This window comes from Ornithorhynchus anatinus, chromosome 4 (genome assembly GCF_004115215.2).
Source record: "Ornithorhynchus anatinus isolate Pmale09 chromosome 4, mOrnAna1.pri.v4, whole genome shotgun sequence".
NCBI classification, from domain to species: Eukaryota; Metazoa; Chordata; class Mammalia; order Monotremata; family Ornithorhynchidae; genus Ornithorhynchus; species Ornithorhynchus anatinus.
The window spans coordinates 79,162,487-79,184,455 of record NC_041731.1 but is presented as its reverse complement, the minus strand read 5'-3'; the positions used below and the strand labels follow the sequence as shown (position 1 = coordinate 79,184,455).

The window sequence follows — 21,969 nt, the reverse complement described above, 5'->3', positions numbered from 1 at the left end:
ATGGCGGAGGGAATCAACGCCTGGCTCCATTTCCGATCAGGGATCCAAAGCTGGAGCACCACCTCCTCTCTAGCCCTAAAGCTCTGCACTCCTGATGGGAGGGGACTGAGGGGAAAGGAAACAGGAAGCACCCCTCGATCCACAGTACAACTGAAGTTGATGCGCTCTCTTTCTTTCTCTGTCTCTCCCTCTTTCTCTTTTTCTCACTCTCTTTGTCTCTTCCTCTTTTTCTCTTTCTCTCTCTGTCTCTTCCTCTTTCTCGTTCCCTTTTTCTCTTTCTCTGCCTCTTCCTCTTTCTTTTGCTTTCTCTCTCTTCCTCTTTCTCTCTTTCTTCCTCTTTCTCTTTTTTTCTCTCTCAGTCTCTGCAGTAATAATTACGATAATTATGGTGTTTGTTAAGCACTTACTGTGTGCTAAGCACTGTTCCAAGCCCTGGGGTAGATACAAACTAACCAGGTTGTCCTACCTAGGGTTCACAGTCTTAATCCCCATTTTACAGATGAGGTAACTGAGGCCCAGAGAAGCTAAGTGGCTTGCCCAAGGTCACACAGCAGACAAGTGGCGAAGCTAAGGTTAGATCCTCTGACCTCTGACTCCCAAGCCCGTGCTCTTTCCACTAAGCCGTGTTCTCTTTGTCTGTTCCTCTTTCTCTTTCTCTCCCTCTCTGTCTTTCTCACTCTACATACCCACTTAGTCCTATGCACACCCACCCATCTAATGCAGGGGCCGTCCACATTTTGGTGGCGGTCAGCATGTCTCTGGAGCTCCTCAGCTCTGGGGCCCCACCACTAGTTCTGTGTGTTTTTAACTCATTCTGTACTCAAGTGGCAGGTTTTTGGAAGCCTCCGTTTTGTTATAACATGGTGTGGTGGGTAGAGCACGGGCCCTGGAGTCCGAAGGTCACGGGTTCTAATCCCGGCTCCAGCACTCGTCTGCTGGATGATCTTGGACAAGTCACTTCACTGCTTTGGGCCTCAGTTACCTCATCTCAAAAATGGGGATTGAGGCAGTGAGTTCCACATGGGACGGGGACTCTGTCCTACTCAATTTGCTCGTATCGACCTCAGCGATTAGTACAGTGCCTGGCACATAGTAAGTGCTTACGTCCCATGATGATGATGATGTGAAGGGTGAATGATTTTCAAATCAGTCTTGATCTTGTCTGTCTGGTTGCCTGGGAGACGGTGTCTGAGCTGTGCCCGTTCTCTGGTCACACCGGTACTCTTAAGTGGGGTTCCTTGTTCCGATAAGGTGAAGTGATGTTGTCCTTGGACTTGGTTCTTTAGCCTTCTTGATTACGGGTGCCATTTTTTTTTCCAGCAACAGTTATACTGATAGCTTGAGTTTAGGGCATATGAGCCAATGGATCATAAAGTAAATTATAGCTCTTTGAGGGCAAGGTATCATGTTTGCCAACTCTGTCGTATTGTACTCTCCCAAGTGCTTAGGAGGGTGCTTCGCACATAGTAGCCTCTCAGTATATCCTACGGACAGTAAACCCAGCATTTGGCCTCTCATTACAGGCGTTTTGATGCACACATTCTCACTCTTCATCGCCGTTGGAGTGAAGCAAGAGTGCATAAGTGGCCCAGTTGGGTCGACCTACAATAACAATCCCACAACAAGCTCGTCCTCTAGACTGTGAGCTCGTTGTGGGCAGGGAATATGTGAGTTTGTTGTTGTAGTGTACTCTTCCAAGCGTTTAGTACAGGGCTTTGCATACAGTAAGCACTCAATAAATACGATTGAATTGAATCTTGAAATGTAGCCTGGTCTTGTGAATAAAGCACAGGCCTGCGAGTCAGAAGGACGCGGTTTCTAGTCTTGTCTGCTAAGTGACCTTGGGAAAGTCGCTTTACTTCTTTGGGCCTCAGTTACCACATCTATAAAATGGGGGTTAAGACTATGAGCCCCACATTGGACAAAGACCGTTTAGCTTGTATCTACCCCAGTGCAAGTACCTGGCACATTGTAAGTTCTTAACAGATACCATTAAAAAAAAAAATAAAGAAATCTGGAGTGTGGAGTCTGAACTCATTTCTGATCCACTGGGGAAACTCAATAGAATCTGAGCATCATCAACAGTCTTTTTAAGACATCACCGCTTTATCAATCAATCAGTCGGTGGTATTTATTGAGTGCTTACTATGTGCAGAGCACTGTACTTAGCGCTTGGGAGAGCACAATTCAACAGAATTGGCAGAAATGTTCCCTGCCCACAGTGAGCTTACGGTCTAGCAGGGGAGAAAGACATTAATATGAACAAACAAGTCATTTATAATGTATAATTTAAATATATGTACATATGTTATACAGTGTTGGGGGTGGAGAGAATATCAAATGTCCAAAGGTCGCAGATCAAGGTGCATTGACGCTTTATGCACCGATGTGCTTCTGCTTTATGCAGATGACTACGCGGTAGAGGCACATCCCCGAGAGGTTATAGAAACATAATCGTGGATCACTTTGAGGATTGAGCACAGCACTAAGGACTGACAATAAATGATAAAAATGAGATGTATACCCCTGGCTGCACCTGGAAAGCCCTATATTGGAGATAAAATTTTTCAGCAAGCAGCCCGCTACATTGTAAGCGCCCTTTAGACTGTAAGCTCCTTTGGACTACTGTACTTTACTCTCCCAAGCACTTAGTTTAGTGTCTTGCACACAGTGAACACTCAATACATGTGTGATTGATTGCTTTCTTGATTCATCCACAACACAGAACTTAGAGCAGTCACCAAATTCCACTCCTTAAATAGTAAGCGATTGCCTGGAGGCAGAGGTGCCGCCATGAAAACAAGAGGGTCATCGTCTTCCCGGGCTTGGCACCGTGGTGCAATGGAGAGAGAACGAGCCTAGAAGTTAGAAGGTCATGGGTTCTAATCCTGGCTCTGTCGTTTGTCTGCTGTGTGAACTTGGGCAAGTCACTTCACTTCCTTGGGCCTCAGTTACCTCACCTGTAAAATGGGAATTAAGACTGTGAGCCCCACATGGGACAGGGACTGCGTCTGACCCTATTTGCTTGTATCCACCCCGGTGCTCAGTTCCATGCCTGGAATAGCAACTGCTTAACAAATACTACAATTATTATTATGATTATTATTTTTATTGACTTTGCCCATACAAATTTTTAGTCCCTTGCCATGAGAAACGTGCCAGATGTCCTCATTGCCCACTTCTGACGGTCCATGCCTCTGGCGTATGCTGTCACTGGAGAGGTTCCTCTCATTATCATTAACCATTTAGAGAAGCAGCATGGTGTAGTGGGTAGAGCACGGGCCTGGGAGTCAGAAGGTCATGGATTCTAATCCCGGCTCTGCCACTTGCCTGCAGAGTGACCTTGGGCAAGCCACTTTACTTCTCTGTGCCTCGTTTGCCTCATCTGTAAATTGGGGATTGAGACTGGGAACCCTAAGTGGGCCGGGGACTGTGTCCAACCTGGTTACCTTGTATCTACCCCAGTACTTAGAACAGTGCTTGACACGTAGTAAGCACTTTAAAAAATATCATAATTATTATCACTGTTACGGTATGCAAAGCACCGTACTAAGTGCTTGGGAGAGTACAGTAGAACAATAACCAGCATATACCTTAGACAGCTGGACTAGATGCTCTTCTCTCCTCCAGCTCCCAAGCCCCGTGTTAGAAGAACTAAATTACCCTGTGACCGTGGCTGCCGAGGCCCCTGGGGAGGCTCCAGGCATGGTGGCTTTAGGGACCTTGGAGTGACCCCAGAGACAGGTGTGTGTAACCCTCATGGGGCTGAACCGCTGCCGTGCTCCTTCCCAGTTCTGGCTGCTGCTCTGCCGGTCTGCCTGCTCGGCTGCGTGGCCCGGTGATGCTGGGCTCGTCACGGAGGTTCATTGCGGGCAGGGATTGTGTCTGTTTACTGTTATATTGTAGTCTCCCAAATGCTTAGTACAGTGGTCAACACAAAGAAGCAGCGTGGCTCAGTGGAAAGAGCCCGGGCTTGGGAGTCAGAGGTCATGGGTCCAAATCCCGGCTCTGCCACTTGTCAGTTGTGTGACTTGGGGCAAGTCACTTAACCTCTCTGTGCCCTATCTGTAAAATGGGGATTAAGACTGTGAGCCCCATGTGGGACAACCTGATTATTCCTGCATCCTCCCCAGCGCTTAGAACAGTGCTTTGCACATAGTAAGCACTTAACAAATACCATCATTATTATTATTAAAGTAAGTGCTCAATAAATACAATTGAATGAGTGAATCGAAGTGACTGAGGCTGGGGCGGTGGAGATGGGGAGGTGGCACGGCGAGGGAGCGTACTCTCCTTCCCCCTCTTTTCTCCTTCCCCTCTTTTCCCCATCCCTTTGGTCCCTCTTCTTCATTCTTCTCCTCTCCTTTTTCTTCCCCGTTTTCCATTTTCTCCCTCTTTGCTCTCAAATCCCCACCTTCATGTCCCACCCCCTCTCTACTTCACCTCCAACTACTTTCCCAAACCCTAGCGAGAAGTAGCGTGGCCTAGCGGAAAGAGCACGGGCCTGGGAGTCAGAAGTCCTGGTCTCTAATCCCAGCTCCTCCACTTGTCTTCTGGGTGACCTTGGGCAAGTCACTTCATTTCTCTGGGCCTCAGTTACCTCATCAGTTACTGGGTCCAACCGATTACCTTGCATCTACCCCAGTGCATAGAACAATGCTATTTAATAAATACTATTATCAACAAATACTATTTAAAGCAAGAAATGGAAAAGATGGCCACATCTGTAGATAATTAGAAAACTGAATAAAAATTTCCAGCATGACTCTCGGGAGTTTGACAAATTGTGAGGACGATGGGACATCAGAATGAACGTGTTTAAGGATGTCGTGTTGCCTAAGCTTTTCTATGACTGGGAGTTCGGTTTTGCACGTTTCCAAGTGCTTAGTATGGTGCTCTGCACACACCACTCAATAGAGACCACTGGTAGATCGATGACTTTTTGACAGGAAACAAATTCCACCCCTAAACCAGTTTCACGAGAGCCCCCCAAGAGTCACATTTAGCATTAAATGGCAGGACAAGATTAGGAGAAAAGGAGGTTCTGCAGTGCAGACAACTCAGTAGGACTGAAACAGTGCTCACAGCACTTCGCTCCTCTACTGCCAACCTACTCGCTCTACTTCCTTCTCGCCTATCTCACCGCCAGTCTCTTGGCCACGTCCTGCCTCTGGTCTGTAACGCCCTCCCACCTCATATCTACTGGACGATTGCTCTCCCCACCTTTAAATTCATGTTAAAAGCACATTTCAGAGAGGCCTTCCCTCTTTGACTGAGATCTCATTTTCTCTTCTTCTACTCCTGGATCGCCCTCGCACATGGATTTTTCACCCTTTATTCACCCCTCCTTCAGCCCCGCAACGCTTTTGGTAAATGATATTCGTTAAGCACTCGTTATGTGCCAGCCACTATACTAAGGGCCGAGGTAGATACATGATAATCAGGTCGGATACAGTTGATATCCCATATTCAATTCACAGCTATATCTATTGTAGTATTGTACTCTCCCAAGCGCGTAGTACAGTGCTCTGAGTGCAGTAATCACTCAATAAATACGATTGAATTGAATTGAATCCCCATTTCATTGATGAGGTAACTGAGGCACAAAGAAGTGAAGTGACTTGTCCAAGATCTCCCAGCAGACAAGTGGCAGAGCCGGGGGTAGAACCCAGGTTGTCCGATTCTCAGGCCCCTGCTCTTTCCACTAGGCCACACTGCTTCTTATCCTTATCTTATCTGCTCCATATCCATAATTGAGCCCTAATTTATATAATTTATAATAATGTCTGTCTCCCCCTCTAGACAGTAAACTCCTTGTGGGCAGGGAATGTGTCTCCCAACTCTGTTATATTATACTGTCCCAAGGGCTTAGTGCAGCACTCTGCACACAGTCAGCGCTCAATAAATGCAATTGATTGGCAGGACAGTTGGGGAAAATGGATGATGAAGGACACTTAAGAGGCTGATAAGTTAAACTGTAATGGGATCCACACAATTTAGAAGAGCAGGAGAGACAATTTTAACTTGTAGGGAAGCACAGTCACATATCATGTGACACGTTAGGGACCCTCTTGGAGACCAAGGCAGTAGACGGCCCAGCAATTGCTGATGGGCAGTGACTGGAGAGGGGTGGCCCTCCTTGTGCAAATGCTTTGCAAATATCAGGAGTCCCATGTTGGACCAACCAATGAACACAGCAGGGCTTTATGATAATAAATGTACCAGTTGTTAAGCACTTACCCCGTGCTAAGCACTGCACTGAGTGCTAGGGTTCCACGAATCCCTTGGAAGAGATGAGGCCTTCCCCGACTAAGCCCTCATTTCCTCTTCTTCCACGTGGATTTGCACCCTGTATTCACTCCTCCCTCACCCCCATGGCACTTCTGTACGTATCCATAATTTATTTATATTGATGTCTGTTTCCCCTTCTAGTCTGTAAACTCCTTTTGGCCAGAGGATCGTTTATCAACTCCATTATACCGTACTCTCCCAAGTGCTTAGTACAATGTTCTGTTCACAATAAGTACTCAATAAATACAGTTGATTGATTGGGGTAGTAATGATATTTTAAGCACTTGCTATCTATAGTTATACTATATATGCATATAGATAAATATAGATGTATCGGTGGGTGCATTTATATATTTTTTATATGTATGTGTATATAAATGTCACATATTCCAGGTAATTGGCATATGGAGCTTTTATTTTTTAAGTGATCGTAACCTCAAATCATTTTTTAAAAATCCATCAAGCCCTTCCAAAACTCTAAAAGTTGAATTTAATTAAGTTTTTCCTTAACTTTGTTATTTCAAAATTTATTCAGAACTATCCTAATTCTGTGAGATTGATATAAATGAGTTTAGCCCTCTGTGTGAGGAATAGTCAAGATCTCCACTCTCACCGGGGTATATCTGGAAGATTTGGTCATGTTGAGAGGTGCCGTGTTTTGTCATATTCTTTTTGCACCAGTGTTTTTCTTCTTCCCCCTCCTTCACACCTGTCGGCACTTTGACACCTATGAAGTCCAAAGTCAAAATCACGGTTGGGTTAGGTTACAGTTTGGAGTAATGCTGGAATTGGATACCTTAAATTAGATTCTATACTGTAAGCCTAGACTGTGGGCAGGGAATGTGATGTTTATTGCTGCATTGTACTCTCCCAAGTGCTTAATACGGTTCTCTGCAAAGAGTAAGCACTCAATAAATACAGTCGAATGAATGAAGCAAAGCTGCTTAGGGATTGCTGGTTTTGCTACCATCAGGTGTGTGGTTGAATATTCATTTTACCATTTACATCATTTGCAAACACAGGGTAGGAATCGTGCTACCAAAGATACACTTGCAATGCAGAAACATGAATCATAAAATCAAAAGCTAAAAGAAACAGCTAAATTTTGAAATTTAAATGTATTTTTTTCTGAATTTAAAAAATCCATTAATTTTCCTACTGTATTGATACCTTGCCCTCCTCCCGCCACCGCAAATTCCCATCATCTACACGTTTGGTATCAGGATCTGATAGTGTAAGCTAGTGAAAGAAGCTTCTTCTCTACCTGGTAATAGGAATGTCTTTGTTTTAGAAGCAGTGGAAGTAAGTGTATCATGTTAAAGCCAAATGGTTAATTGAAATTCTTGCTTTTTAAGATAGATGATTCAAATGCAAGTCATTTTTACAAGTTGCCAATGAAGTCTTACCTTGATCCTCTGAACTTCCCTATAGTTATTGTACAAGCCGTCTTTTTTTATCAAAGAATGTGAATTTGGGGCATGAATTTCCTTGAAATTTCAAGAAATAGAGATGAAAGATTTCTAACCTGAAAAATGAGCACTTCTCTGCCAACAATCAGTTTCTATTTCCAGATATGTTGTAGCATTCCTTCTCTTACACAAGGTTTGGGCATCTTCATATCTTAATTATTATGGCTTCCTGAGAGGATTTATTTCTGAAGAAAATGATTCATGTACTATGTAGGAAGGAGAGGTGGCCTAATTGATGCAGATCAGACTGGAGAGCCGAGGAAGGAATTTTGACATCTCGTGTGGGATGTTTTTAGTTATCTTTTTCCTTAAATTAATGACTAAACGGAAATGATGAGTAGAAGTTCAGATTCTGAATACCAACATCACTATCATCAGAATTTACTGAAGCATCCGGGCACACACGATTAAAACAGAGGACAGAGGGCCCCTTCTCTTAAATAAGCTTTCAATCCAGTGAGGAAGAATGGAAACATGACTAGTATATTTGGTAGAAGCATAAGTAAAACAAACTTAAATGGGATAGAAATGAAAATAAGCAAACCGATGGAATAAATTAGTGGAATAAGTAAAAAAGGTAAAGAAAATTACTGCCCTACTGGTGCTTATAGTCTAATGGGAAGACCAGCCGACCCCAGTGGAAAAAATGTCACCTGGTGGGAAAAGCCAAATTAAGCAACAATGAAGAAACAAAGTGGAATAATAATCATGGCATTTCTTAAGCACTATGTGCCAAGCACTTGGGTAGAGCTAAGAGAAATCAAATTGGACAAAGTCCCTGTCTCACGTGGGGCTCACAGTCCAAGTAGGAGTAGGATTTCATCCCCGTTTTACAGATGAGGAAATTAAGGCACAGAAAATTTATTCATTCAATTGCATTTATTGAGTACTCACTGTTTGCAGAGCACTGTACTAAGCACTTAGAAAGTACAATTCGGCAACCAATAGAGACAATCCCTACCCAACAATGGGCTCACAGTCTAGAAGGGGGGAGACAGACAGCAAAACAAGTAGACAGGCATCAGTAGCATCAAAATAAATGAATGGAATTATAGATATATACACATCATTAATAAAATAAATAGAATAATAAATATTTACATATATACACAGGTGCTGTGGGGCAGGAGGGTAGAGCAAAGGGAGGGAGTTGGGGCGATTGGGAGGGGAGGAGGAGCGGAGGAAAAGGGGGGCTTAGGTTGGGAAGGCCTCCTGGAGGAGGTGAGCTTTGAGTGGGACTTTGAAGGGGGGAAGTGAGTTAGTTTGGCTGAATGAAGTGACTTGCCTGAGGTCACACAGCAGGCAAGTGGCAGAGCTGGATTTAGAACCCAGGTCCTCTAGCTCCCTGTCCCGTGCTCTTTCCCCTAGGCCTCACTGCTTCCCTTAATAAGTGAGTAGAGAGTTATGACTAAGCGTGGCATTGCATCCCTGCCCACCCATTTGCTCGTAGCATTCTGTGCCATAGTGGGAATCAACACAGTTGGCAGGGATTATGAGAGTGTGGTACTGCACAGATTCCTGGCACTCAGCAGGTTCCTTTGAGCCATTTCCTGGTCCTCAAGTCTCAGGATCAAGGCTTGTCTGTCACTCTCGAAAGGGTGGTCTCTATTAACTAAGGGTGTCTGGCAGGATGAGAAGCCCAGGGAAGAATATGCCTTACTTGTGTCCTTATTCATATCTGTCTTAGCTTTTAATAATAATAATATTAATGATGGTATTTGTTAAGCCCTTACTATGTGCCAAGCACTGTTCTAAGCACTGGGGTAGAAACAAGGTAATCAGGTTGTCCCACGTGAGGCTCTCAGTCTTAATCCCCATTTTACAGATGAGGTAACTGAGGCACAGAGAAGTGACATCTCAACTTCAGAGTCACACAGCTGACAAGTGGCAGAGCCGGAATTGGAACCCACGACCTCTGACTCCCAAACCCGTGCCCTTTCCACTAAGCCACACTGCTCCCCGACTTTTCTGTAGGTAATTTTCAATACTTTTTAAGGAAGCTTGGTTTTCTGAAAATATGTGCACTGTTTAATGTAATATACTTTATGTAATCAATATTGCACAATATTTAGGAATTAATTTTATTCTAATATTCCTTTGCTGTTGTTTTTTCAAATGCTTCCATTCTGTTTATCTCATTTGTCCTCACAAATGCCTCATTAGGCCGAATAGGGGCAGGTATTTACTTTCCCTATTTTTAAGGTTCGGAAACTGAGGCACTGAGAAGGGAAGCAGCGTGGCTCAGTGGAAAGAGCCCGGGCTTGGGAGTCAGAGGTCATGGGTTCTAATTCCAGCTCTGCGGCTTTCAGCTGTGTGACTTTGGGCAAGTCACTTAACTTCTCTGTGCCTCAGTTACCTCATTTGTAAAATGTGGATCAAGACTGTGAGCCCCGCATGGGACAATCTGATCACTTTGTATCCCCCCAGCGCTTAGAACAGTGCTTTGCACATAGTAAGCACTTAACAAATGGCATCATTATTAAAGTGATTTGTCCAAAGCCTGAGATCAAAACCCGACTTGCCTGATTCCTAACCATGTGCTATTTCCCTCAAACTATTCTGGGAGATGGTGATTTTGGGAAAGACCATTGTGGAAGACACTATCTTTGGACTTTTGCTATTTTAAGATTTTTAAAGCTTTTTAAGCATGCTTTCTGCCCTTCTAATGGACATCTAATGTCGAACATATTTAGTGAAAATGAAACAGCTCTGCCTCACAGGGGACTTACAGAGTAATGGGAAAATCAAGGGGTAATCAAGCAATAATAATAACTGGTATTTTCTAAGTGCTTACTATATGCCAGGCATTGTACTAAACACTGGGATGGATATAAGTAAATCGGGTCAGACACAGTCCCTCTCCCACGTGGAGCTCACAGTCTCACCCCCCGTTTTCAGAGGACGTCACTGAGGCCAAGAGAAGTTAAGTGACTTGCCCAAGGTCACGGAACAGACAAGTGGTGAGCCGGAATTAGAACCCATGACGTTATGGGCCCCAGCCTCGTGCTGTACATGCGTTGCACCATGTATTTATTCAGCGAATCACCAAATCCTCTTGTTCTATCTTCATAATATCTCTAGAATCCACTCCTCCTCTCTTGCTACCAGGCTGGACCAAGCACTTGTCATGCTCAACTATTGCATCAATCTCCTTCTCCAGCCTCTCCTCTCTCCAGTTTGTAGTTCACTCAGCTGCCCATGTCATTTTTCTAAATATCTCATTCTGCATGCGTCTCCCCACCGTTCCTCTCCGTTTTAGTCTATCAAGCAACCAGTCGGTGGAATTTATTGAGTACTTACTATATGCAGAACACTGTACTATGCATTTGGGAGAGCGCAGTTCAACGTAATTAGCAGGCACTTCCCCTGTCCACGGCGAGTTTACGGTTCAGAGGGGGAACCCAAAACTCCTCATGTTTGACTTTAAGGTAGGCAGCCAGTTGTCTCACTCCTACCTATCCTTGCTTGTCTCTCACTGCAACTAAGCGCTCAATAAATACGAATGAATGAATATTACATATTGCACTCTTCTAACATCAACCTACTAATTGTGCCTTGCTGTCACCTCTCGACCTCTTGCGCAGTCCTCTCTCCTGCCTAAAATCCCCCAACCTTTATCCAACAGTCCACCACTCTCCCTTCCTTCAAAACCCTATTGAAATCATATTCTCCAAGAAACCTAGCCTGACTAATCTCTCATTTCCACAACTATTCGCCCTCTCGTCTGTGTCACTTATATCCCGGGTTTATATTCCATAAAACCTTGATGCTTGCCTTATCCCCAGGTCCACAGCACTTATGTACACATCTTTTCATCCCACCCTTTCCCCTGTATGTAATTTATTTTAAGTCTATCTTCCCCTAATTAGTCAGTAGTATTTATTGAGTGTTTATTGTGTGCAGAGCACACTACTACAATACAAAATAATTTACAGTGCCTGGCACATAGTAAGCGCTTAAGAAATACCATAATTATTAATTTTTACTATTATTATTAGAATTGGTAAGGATGTTCTCTTCCCATAATGACCTTACAGTTTAGGGGACATCAGATTAGTGTTTCCACTAGACTGTAAGTTCCTTTAAATAAATTACTCTATTGTACTCTCCCAAGTGCTTAGAACAGTTCTCTGCATCCAGTCAGTTGTCAGCAGTCAGCTGTCAAAAACACCATTGATTGATTGATTGACCCAGGTGGCACACCAATTTTTTTGTGATGCCTTTTTCTGTGACTTGTTTTATTTAGGTAAAAAAAATAGTAATAATAATTATATTAGCAGTAAATCTTTGTTATGTGTCCGATTCTGTACTTAGTCCTGAGGGAAATCAATCAATCAGTGATTATTTATTGAGCACTTATTATGTGCAAAGCACCATTCTGAGGGCTTGGGAGAGTACAGTGCAATAGAATTAGCAGAGGTGTTCCTTGCCCATAACGAGCTTATAATCAAACCAAACTGATAAAAAACACTCAGACTTTAAACTCATTAAGGTTGGGGAATGTGTCTGCTAATTTTCTTTCATTGTACTCTTCCAAGAGCTTAGAACAGTGTTCTGCACATAGTAAGCATTAAATAAATTCCCTTGACTGATTAAAAAAAATATGACATTTGTTAAGTGCTTACTATATGCCAGGCACTGTACTAAGCGCTGAGGGGGATACAAGCAAATGACATTCAACACAGTCCCTATCCCACATGGGACTCACAGTCTCAATCTCCATTTTACAGTTGAGATAACTGAGGCACAGAGAAGTGAAGTGACTTGCCCGTGGCCACAAAGAAGACAAGTGACGGAGTGGGGTTTCGAATCCTAGATTTAGTAGGGTTGAGCAGGTCTCTTTGTCGCTATTTTACAGGTGAGAAACCTGGGCCGTAGACAAGCAAAGTGACTTGCCTCAAGTTTCCCAGCAGGCCAGTGGCCAAACTTGAACTTGAACCCGCATCTTTTCAGCCGTCATCTCATGTTATGACAGTGAAGTGATAATGATGAGCTTAAGGATTGCCAGACCCAACAATAGTTATTTACTTCATCTAAATCAAAGGATTTTCTGTAGACCATCATATCGGAAAGGGATTCATCTGGAAACCTTTTTGAGAGTATTTACCAATCAATCAATCAGATTCATAGAGCACTGTACTGCACCGTTCCGTATCGGTAATCTCCTAGTTAAAGACAGGGTCCTGGGGGTAAAACAACGGATAGAATCGTGGCCTCTTCTGGAAGAGGAAGCCACTCCGCAGCCAAAAGCCAAGTGATTGAACTGTATTAACCTTCCATGTGGTGGCTAGGCTCCTATATGGCCGTATCGACTACTTTTTTTCATTTAACTCTGCGTTAGGCAGTTGCCGAAAGATACATCCTAGAAAGTCTCTCACATTCAACTTGTTCCGATGCACAGTTTAAGCATTTCACTTTGAAGAGCACCTGTAATTAAGGAAGAAAGCAGAGCCCAGAGAGCTAGGTAGGACGGACGTCCAGCTATTGATCTGTGTAAACCCAGCTTACACTGTCAGGGGAGAAACAGTCAACCGCTGAGCTGCTTTGTCACTGACATAAGCTGCGAGAGGATTTTTTTTGTCTATACTGTTTATACACCAGTCTATAGACCTGCTGGCGGGGTGAATTTTAAAGAGTGCGGAGGTTTAAAGACGTGTCCCCGGAGGGATGCTCCTGCCAGTTGGGAAGCGAGCGGAGGTTGTTTTGTAGAAGTTGTGTGCATGTGTGTTGTTGGGGTGGGGGGCGAGGGGGGGTAGTGGTGGGGAAGATAGGAGGTCAAATAATGGAAGCTGTGCAATTCATAGAATCTCCAGATTGATGTCAAATGGAATGAATTTGGGGTATATTTTGCAAAAAAATGTTGAATCCTACACTCTTGTATGTTTCACGTTTGTAGTAATTCCTTAAATCACCTCATTGTTGTAAGATTGGAGAAATGAGGCAAATGCTTTCCAGCTGTAATTCAGTTTGTAGCAACATGAGTGATTTTTGCATCATGGCATTTTTTTAAATTTATAATTACTTAATGACGCACTCTGAGCTGGAATAAAAATTGAGGTTTTACAGGCTCTGGTCGAACCATTTAAAACTTTTTGGTAGAATATAGTTTTCCCCAAGAAATTAATATGTAGCATTTCATACTGGGTCATTTTGAATTCAGATTGGATTTGCTTTTTCCTTTTCAATTGTTTTATCCCACCGGTGCCCGAAGTAAACTGGTTATCTTAGCACTCCAAGAATTTTCCCTGTGACCGGTGCCCGTTCCGGAAGAGAGCGTATCACTTTTTATATTCCAGAATCTCTCTCTAAAGGGAGTCAGAGGTCTTGAGTTTTCCTCATGTAATAAAACAGGGGGTGAATATCCCCTTTACAGTTAGGCCCTAGGTTTCCATATCTAGTGCGAATGATGCATTTTTTAAAATTGCCAAACTTCATTGATAAAAAGACGTTAGGACCGTTTTGTTGCACATTGCATCGGAGTTTCTCGTGGCAGATCCTCTTGCAGGGATTGCAAGCCCAAACCTGTAACAATTGCACTGGACGTTTACCCTTCAGCCTGGCCCTTAGCCTGAAAAGGTACAACACTGATCTGATTCAACTTTTTAAAGCCGTAATTAGTTTTGCGGGACTTAGCAACAGGAGGAATCATCCTATATAATTTCACGTTACCATATTACTACCAGATTTTGCAGTGTATTGTGATGGGTACAACGTCTTACGCTTTTTCCAAATTTTGTAACGTTTGCCCCCATTTATCCATATTTAGATTTTAATAAACACATTTTCATTTACCACGGGCATGCTGGAAAAACCTCCTCACAACTTAAAAAAAGAACGTTTTCCTTGAAATTCATCTAAATCGTGCCATTGAATTCTTCAGGCGGCCTGTTGTAGAGTAATTTCGGCGGAGCCCTACCAAGGGGTTAACTAGCAAGTGTCTGCTTTTTACCCACGGAAGGTCTTTTTTCCGCATGGGACCGCGAAACATGTATAGAGTTGTTATACCTCTCAGTAATTCATTCCGCTGCCAACTTCATCCCCTTTTCTCTGCCTGCATTTTAATTGAAACAACATTTATATTTTTGAGCCAGGATCTGTCAGAAGTCCCTGTGGCTAGTCGATGGTACAAGTAGCACCAGACGTGGTTCGCCCATATGGCACTGTGCTTCTTGTAAAATCCATATGGCCTTATTGAAGGGAATCCCAGCGGGGATGTGAAGGGTGTTAATACCCTTGGGCCAGGCCTTTCCCTCCTGGGGCTCCCAGGGCATTGTCTTTGCAATCTGCCAAAGCAGAAACTTAATTCCTTTTTAATAATCAATTATTTTAGTCCAGGAACGTGTGCTGTGTCGCTTAGGGGGTGGGTGGGGCGAGGGGGTTGGGAAACGGAATATCGGTGAACTTGGGTTGTTTCAAAAAGTGCCCAGCAGTCTTCTTTGGAAGTCCTTTTTAATTGTTTAATCTTCTAATGTTTCTTTTAATTTGTGTTTCAGGAAGTGCTTCAGAGCGTGCCAAAGTTCTGTTTCCCCTTCGACATAGAAAGGTACAGTACATTAATCACGATTTAGGATGAGCTAAACTCATGCCCATTCCTTTCAATCTGTTTTGCTGTATGTATTTTCTGTAAGTGAAAATTTTTGAAAAATAGTTCTTGAAGGAGCAAGATTTTTTTCATGTAGTTTTTCCTTACATAAAAGCAATTGATTAAATTAAAGTATTGGTTCAAAATGTATTTCTTATTGTTAGAAATGGTGACTTACAGGGTGGTGGCTTCCTATCCCCAATTCGCCCCAATCTTCAATCAGTCAATCAGTGGTATTTATTGAGCACTTACTATGTACAAAGCACTGTACTGAACGCTAGGGAGAGTACAATACAACAGAATTAGCCGATATGTCCCCTGCCCCGCAAACTCCTCATGCATCCTGGCCTTAAATCTTCATAGTCACCAGAGGGGAAGAATTGAAGGACTCCTGTCATTGTGCCCTGTTTTTCCCTTTGTTCTTTCAGAGTGTATTGTCAGTATTAGCAGAAAAATATATGTTTACCTCAATTGGAATTTCTGAATCGTGTTCTTTGATCTAGAACTTTAGAGTCTAGTTTCTAGCTCTCGGCAACGTAATTGAAAATACCATTTCTGTGGCATAGAGCTATAAATAGTTGTTTCCAAAGAACAGTTTTGGAGAAGTAAGATTTAGAAAAAATTTTGAACGGATTTGAAAATCCCATCATGGTGGTTGTTCACTAACCAAATAAGAACTGTATAAAGAGTGCTGAATATGTATTTCAATTTTTTGTGCACAGATTAAGATCCTATTAGGAAAAAAATGAAATCATTTATGTTTATGCCTGATTCCATGTGCACTACAATTCATTTAGAAATTATCTCTATAGCAAAACATATTTTATAAATTGGATCTCTGACGGTCCATTATAAGTCACAGAATTGTGCTTATCAATTCGGTAAAGATAAATCTCTGGGGCTGTTGGCGCTCGTCGATGCAATTAATGCGTGACATATCCAATTTGGCCCATCTTGAAATGGGTGAGCCTCAGATGCTAAAAACTTCTGAGGACAAGGGAAGAAAAAGCTGCCAAATAAACGAGAAAGGAAACATCGTGGCAAGAAAGATAATGAAAGCAAAAACTCGGTCGTGGTGGGCATGAACTATCATAGGTGCTTAGGTGCTGAGCACTTCCGTGATTTGATATTTGAAGTTACGATTTTTAATAGCAACCTTTTTGAAAGAATTACAGATATTTGGCATTGTTTATATTTTCATAAGTGCCATAATGATAGATTCCTATGTTAGATTTCCAAGGTAGAATGTACTCCAGCCAAAAATAAAGTACAGGTGTCTTGAAAATGAAATTTTAGGAAGATGGAATCAGGTGAGGTTCTGTTACTGCCACCAAGTGGCAAGAATTTCCCTGATCTAGACGTGGCGAACACATTTTTTGGGGGGGAAGTTATATTTTAATATTTATCTGTGCCCAAAATTATCTTTTCATGAAATCCACTTCACCTCACCAGTATTCTTATCAAATATAGTAATCCCTAAGTGAATTAGTATGCATTAGCTGTCTAATTTATGTGGTATTTTAAAAAGTTGTTTTCATGGATTGTCATAAATGATTGAGGCTCAGAAATCGGTACTTTGGTATTTGATAAATAATTGAAAGAAAAAATGGTGTGAAGAATTCCCAGTGATGGTGCCCTGCACTTTTTATTATCCCTTTACAATGAATATTGTCATGATGGTTGGAATTCTGTAGTTATCATTATACGTATTGAAGAGAGAGCAAAGAAAAATTGCAGTGCTTATTTGAAGCGTGCACTTTTTGAGTGTTGTTCTTGGAAAATAAAGGTGACAGGAGTTGTTCTTTGCATCCTTTGCTGTGTGTTTTACAATTTATTGTGGCTTGTCATAAAGCGATCTTAGCCTTAGAATCTTATCTAGGAACTAAGAACTCTAATGGAGTCTTATAATTGAGGCCTTGAATAGAAAAGATCTGAATTCCATGAATACCTTATTTGTTTAGCAGAAACCAAAGGTTGAGATATGGGAGCCTGAGACTCAGAAACTGCTTGTGGAAAAGAGCTCCTTGACGGCTCTCTATCAACTCTATTGTGTTATCCTCTCCCAAGCTCGTAGCACAGTGCTGTGCACACAGTAAATGCTCAATAAATACTGCTAATTGACTGATGAAAGATGTGGTCCAGAATGCTGTGTAAGGAAGTCAGGTAGAGAGAAATAGAGACATAGTAAGCGCTCAATAAATTGAATAAATTTGTTTTCAGCCCTTCTCAGCCTTGTAATCCCGCATTTGTCATTGTTCATCTTTAACACCTAAAAAGCTGCTTATTCTTCAAGCTCCTTATTTCCTATTTACATGCCATCCACTGAGAAAGTCATTAATGGCTCTACGAGTACTTTATCCTCCCATCCTCCTCTTTATGAGGCACTTGGCACTTGGTATGTGCCAAGCACTATATTAAGCACTAGGGTAGATACAATAATGTTGGTATTTGTTAAGCGCTTACTATGTTCTGAGCACTTTTCTAAGGGCTGGGGTAGATACAAGGTAATCAGGTTGTCCCACTTGGGACTCACATTCTTAATCCTCATTTTACAGATGAGGTAACTGAGGCACAGAGAGGTTAAGTGGCTTGCCCAGTGTCACACAGCAGGCAGGGGACAGAGCCAGGATTAGAACTCACATCCTCTTACTCCCAAGCCCATGCTCTTTCCATTGAGCCACTCTACTTCTCTTCTAAATAATAATAATAATAATGTTGGTATTTGTTAAGCGCTTACTATGTGCCGAGCACTGTTCTAAGCGCTGGGGTAGACACAAGGGAATCAGGTTGTCCCACGTGGGGCTCACAGTCTTAATCCCCATTTTACAGATGAGGGAACTGAGGCACCGAGAAGTTAAGTGACTTGCCCAAAGTCACACAGCTGGCAAGTGGCAGAGCCAGAGTTCGAACCCATGACCTCCCACTCCAAAGCCCGTGCTCTTTCCAGTGAGCCACGCTGCTTCTCTACTGTAGGCTCATTATGGTGAGGGAATGTGTCTACCAACTCTATTTTATTGTACTCTCCCAAGCGATTACTACAGTGCTCTGAACACAGTAAGCACTCAATAAATATGATTGATTGATTTATTAATGTGATTTTCCCATAGTTACAGAGAAGGCAAGTTGTGAGGCAGGAATTAGACCCAAGTTGTATAAATGTGAAGGTGTGGACCTCAGGGACACCTCTCTTTCACCCCTCTCCCAACCCAAATCTCATCATTAATCTAGCCATTCACTTTGGGGATCCTGACCTTGTTGTCTTTCCGGGTCCTCACATTGTGTCTGGTGCTCTCTAGTATAGTGTAGGCCTCCACCTCCTTGGTTCGAAAGTCATGCCACTCTCTCATTCATTCAATCGTACTTGCTGAGCACTTACTGCATGCAGAGTGCTGTACTACGCACTTGGAAGAGTACAATACAACCTCCTTTTCCTGCTCCAGTTGCTCCAGTTCCTGCCCATCTCAGAAGCCAAGATTTCCATCTTTTGCCCCAGACAATACCTGATCCCTCTCCCTTTCACTGTACTTCTCGTACCCCATGGAACCTCCTCTCACTTGCTTCAGCCTCTATTCTCTTTACCACCTCACCCATTTAAACCTCGTGACCTATATTCAACAGAATGAGCTGCCTCCAATTCCCCATGGCCTTCTTTCCCATACAGAAAATAGCCCTTGTGAAGACTACATTCCTTGTCAGCATTAAGTCTCGATGGCTCTTATTTGTTTTGATATGGACATTAGTGCGGTGGGGCTGAGGGAGAGATGAATAAAGGGTGTAAAGCCAAGTGCAGTGGTGACAGATGGGAGTGGGAAAAGAGGGCTTAGTCAGGGAAGGCCTCTTGGAGGAGCTATGCCTTCAGCAGGCTTGGAAGGTGGGGAGAGTGATCGTTGGTCAGATATGAAGAGGGAGGGCTTTCCAGGCCATAGGCAGGACATGGTCGACCTAGAGGTCGGCAGTGAGAGAGATTAGATCACGGCACAGTGGGCAGGTTGGTAATCGAGGAGGAAAGTGTGTGGTCTGGGCTGTAGTAGGAAAGTAGCAAGGTAAGGAAGGAGTGGAAAAGGTGATAGAGTTCTTTAAAGTCTATGGTAAGGAGTTTCTGGTTGCTGTCAAGATGGATGGTGGATGGAAATGTGGACTAAACGTATTTGTAGAAAAATGATCAGGGCAACGGAGTGAAATCTGGCCCAGAGTCAGGAGAGACAGGAGGTAGGAATACTTGTGAACTAAATGGTTAAAACAAATCTGTATTTCTAATAATCCTGTCCTGAATTCTACAATGAAAACAATAACAACAATAACGATCATTATTAAGCACTTACCATATCCTAAGCAGTGTACTATGTGCCGATCGTACACAGACTGGACACAGTCCCTGACTCACATGGGGCTCAAAGTCCTTGAAGGAGATGAGGAAATTGAGGCACAGGGAAGTAAGTGACTGGCCTTTCACAGCTGGCAAATAGGGGAGCAGGCTAGAACCCAAGTCTCCCAACTAACAAGTCTTTGCTCTTTCCTCTAGGCCAGACTGAAGCCCCTTGTTGCGGTGATTGTAATTACATAGAAAAGATTTGCTGCTCTTGGTTTCATATGAAAAGCAAAATCTCTTTCTCCCTTCTATACAAAGTGATCCAAAGTACAGTTTACCTGCCCTTCCTGTAGGTGTGATATGACAATGCTAGGTAAGGTCAAAAGACCCATGTGGGACATGGCACATTTATTTTCCACAAGACATTTTTGTGGCACAGCAGTGCCTGGGTTAGGTTACATTGAGGCTGTTTGATTTGGATCATTACACTCAGTTGCTAAGTCAACCTGGTTTCTATGAACTCTCTGATCTCCAGCTTAGCTGTATCCATGACAGTAGCTGTTTTTGTTATCTTGTTGCCCAAGGTGAATGACTGAGAAAACGACAATTCCTGTTCCTTTTGATGATCAATTTTTTCCAGCTAATGGTTATTTGTTTCACTGTGCTCACTGAGATGCAGTTATTGACTTCCCGTTTATATTGCTGATTAAAATTTTGCCTGTCACTGGGTGTTACTCTGACAGGGAAAATCTCAGTGACTGAGTATATACAAGACAAAATAAATATGTGTTTGGGGGAAAAAACATTCTGACAGCCATCTTCAACTGTTTGCTCTCCAGTGACTTTTTCACCATTCCTTTCAAACCTGCTCATATCTCCCCTAGCCTAAAAAAACCCTCCCTTGACCTCATAGCTCCCTGCAGTTATTGCCCCATCTCCCTCCTGCCTTTCCTCTCCAAACTCCTTGAGGGAGTTGTTCTACCCCCACTGTCTTAACTTCTTCTCCTCCAATTCTCTCCTTGACCCCCTCCAATCTGGCTTCCGTCCTCTTCACTCTACGGAAACCACCCTCTCAAAGGTCACCCATGATCTTCTTGCCAAACCCAACGGCCTCTACTCCATCCTATTTCTCCTGGACCTGTCAGCTGCCTTCAACACTGTCGACCACCCCTTTCTCCTGGAAACAGTACCCAACCTTGACCTCACTGTCACTGCCCTCTCTTGGTTCTCCTCTTCTCTTTCTAGCCATTCATTCTCAGTTTCTTTCACTGGCTCCTCCTCTGCCTCCCATTCCATAACTAATTCCCCTCTTCAGAACCCTTCTTAAAACTTACCTCCTCCAAGAGGCCTTCCCAGACTGAGCTCCCCTTCTCCCTCTACTCCCTCTACCGCCCCCCCTTCACCTCTCCGCAGTTTAACCCTCTTTTCCCCCCATTTCCGTCTGCTCCTCCCCCTCTCCCTTCCCATCCCCTCAGCACTGTACTCATCTGCTCAACTGTATATATTTTCATTATCCTATTTATTTAGTTAATGAAATGTACATCGCCTCGATTCTGTTTAGTTGCCATCGGTTTTTACGAGATGTTCTTCCCCTCGACTCTATTTATTGCCATCGTTCTTGTCTGTCCGTCTCCCCCGATTAGACTGTAAGCCCGTCAAACGGCAGGGACTGTCTCTGTTGCTGACTTGTTCATTCCAAGTGCTTAGTACAGTGCTCTGCACATAGTAAGCGCTCAATAAATACTATTGAATGAATGAATGAACTATGGGAGTCCCTCGAGATTCGGTTCTGGGTCCCCTTCTATTTTCCACCTACACTCACTCCATTAAGAAAACCCATTCACTCCCTCTCATGCTTCAACTACCACCTCTATGCATTAGAAAACATACATTGTAATATAAAATAAAATGGCATTGTGGAATTAGGGACAGTTCTTCTGACAGTATTCACCTATGTGGAAGAAACAGTGTGATGTCTAAAGAAGCAGTTGGGCTTAGGTGAGCAATATTGGTCATTTCATAAAATGTGAGTTTTTCTTAATGCAGGTATCTTCAAGAATCTAATTCCTGTGTTAGAAGAAACATGACTGTACTTAGTTTAATATTGCTGTCTTGAATTGTTTCATTATTTTGTTAAGCCCTCACAATGTGTCAAGCAGTCTTCTAAGTGCTGGGGTAGATACAAGTTAATGAGGCAGGATAATAATTATAGTATTTGTTAAGTGCTGACTGTGTGCCAGGCACTGTACTAAGCACTAGGGTAGATACAATTTAATCAGGTTGGACACAGTCCCCATCCCACCTGGGGTGCCTAGTAT

At 43.0% G+C, this 21,969-nt stretch overlaps 1 protein-coding gene across 3 annotated transcripts in view; it reads left to right on the top strand.

Moving 5' to 3' along the window:
* The window catches only part of DENND1B (DENN domain containing 1B), a 302,717-nt gene that overhangs the window by 115,162 nt on the left and 165,586 nt on the right, over positions 1-21,969 (top strand). For all 3 annotated transcript variants that reach the window (XM_029062651.2, XM_029062649.2, XM_029062648.2), the window contains exon 4: positions 15,254-15,303. In XM_029062651.2, the coding sequence (XP_028918484.1) occupies positions 15,254-15,303 (50 nt within the window). The remainder of the gene's footprint in view (positions 1-15,253; positions 15,304-21,969) is intronic.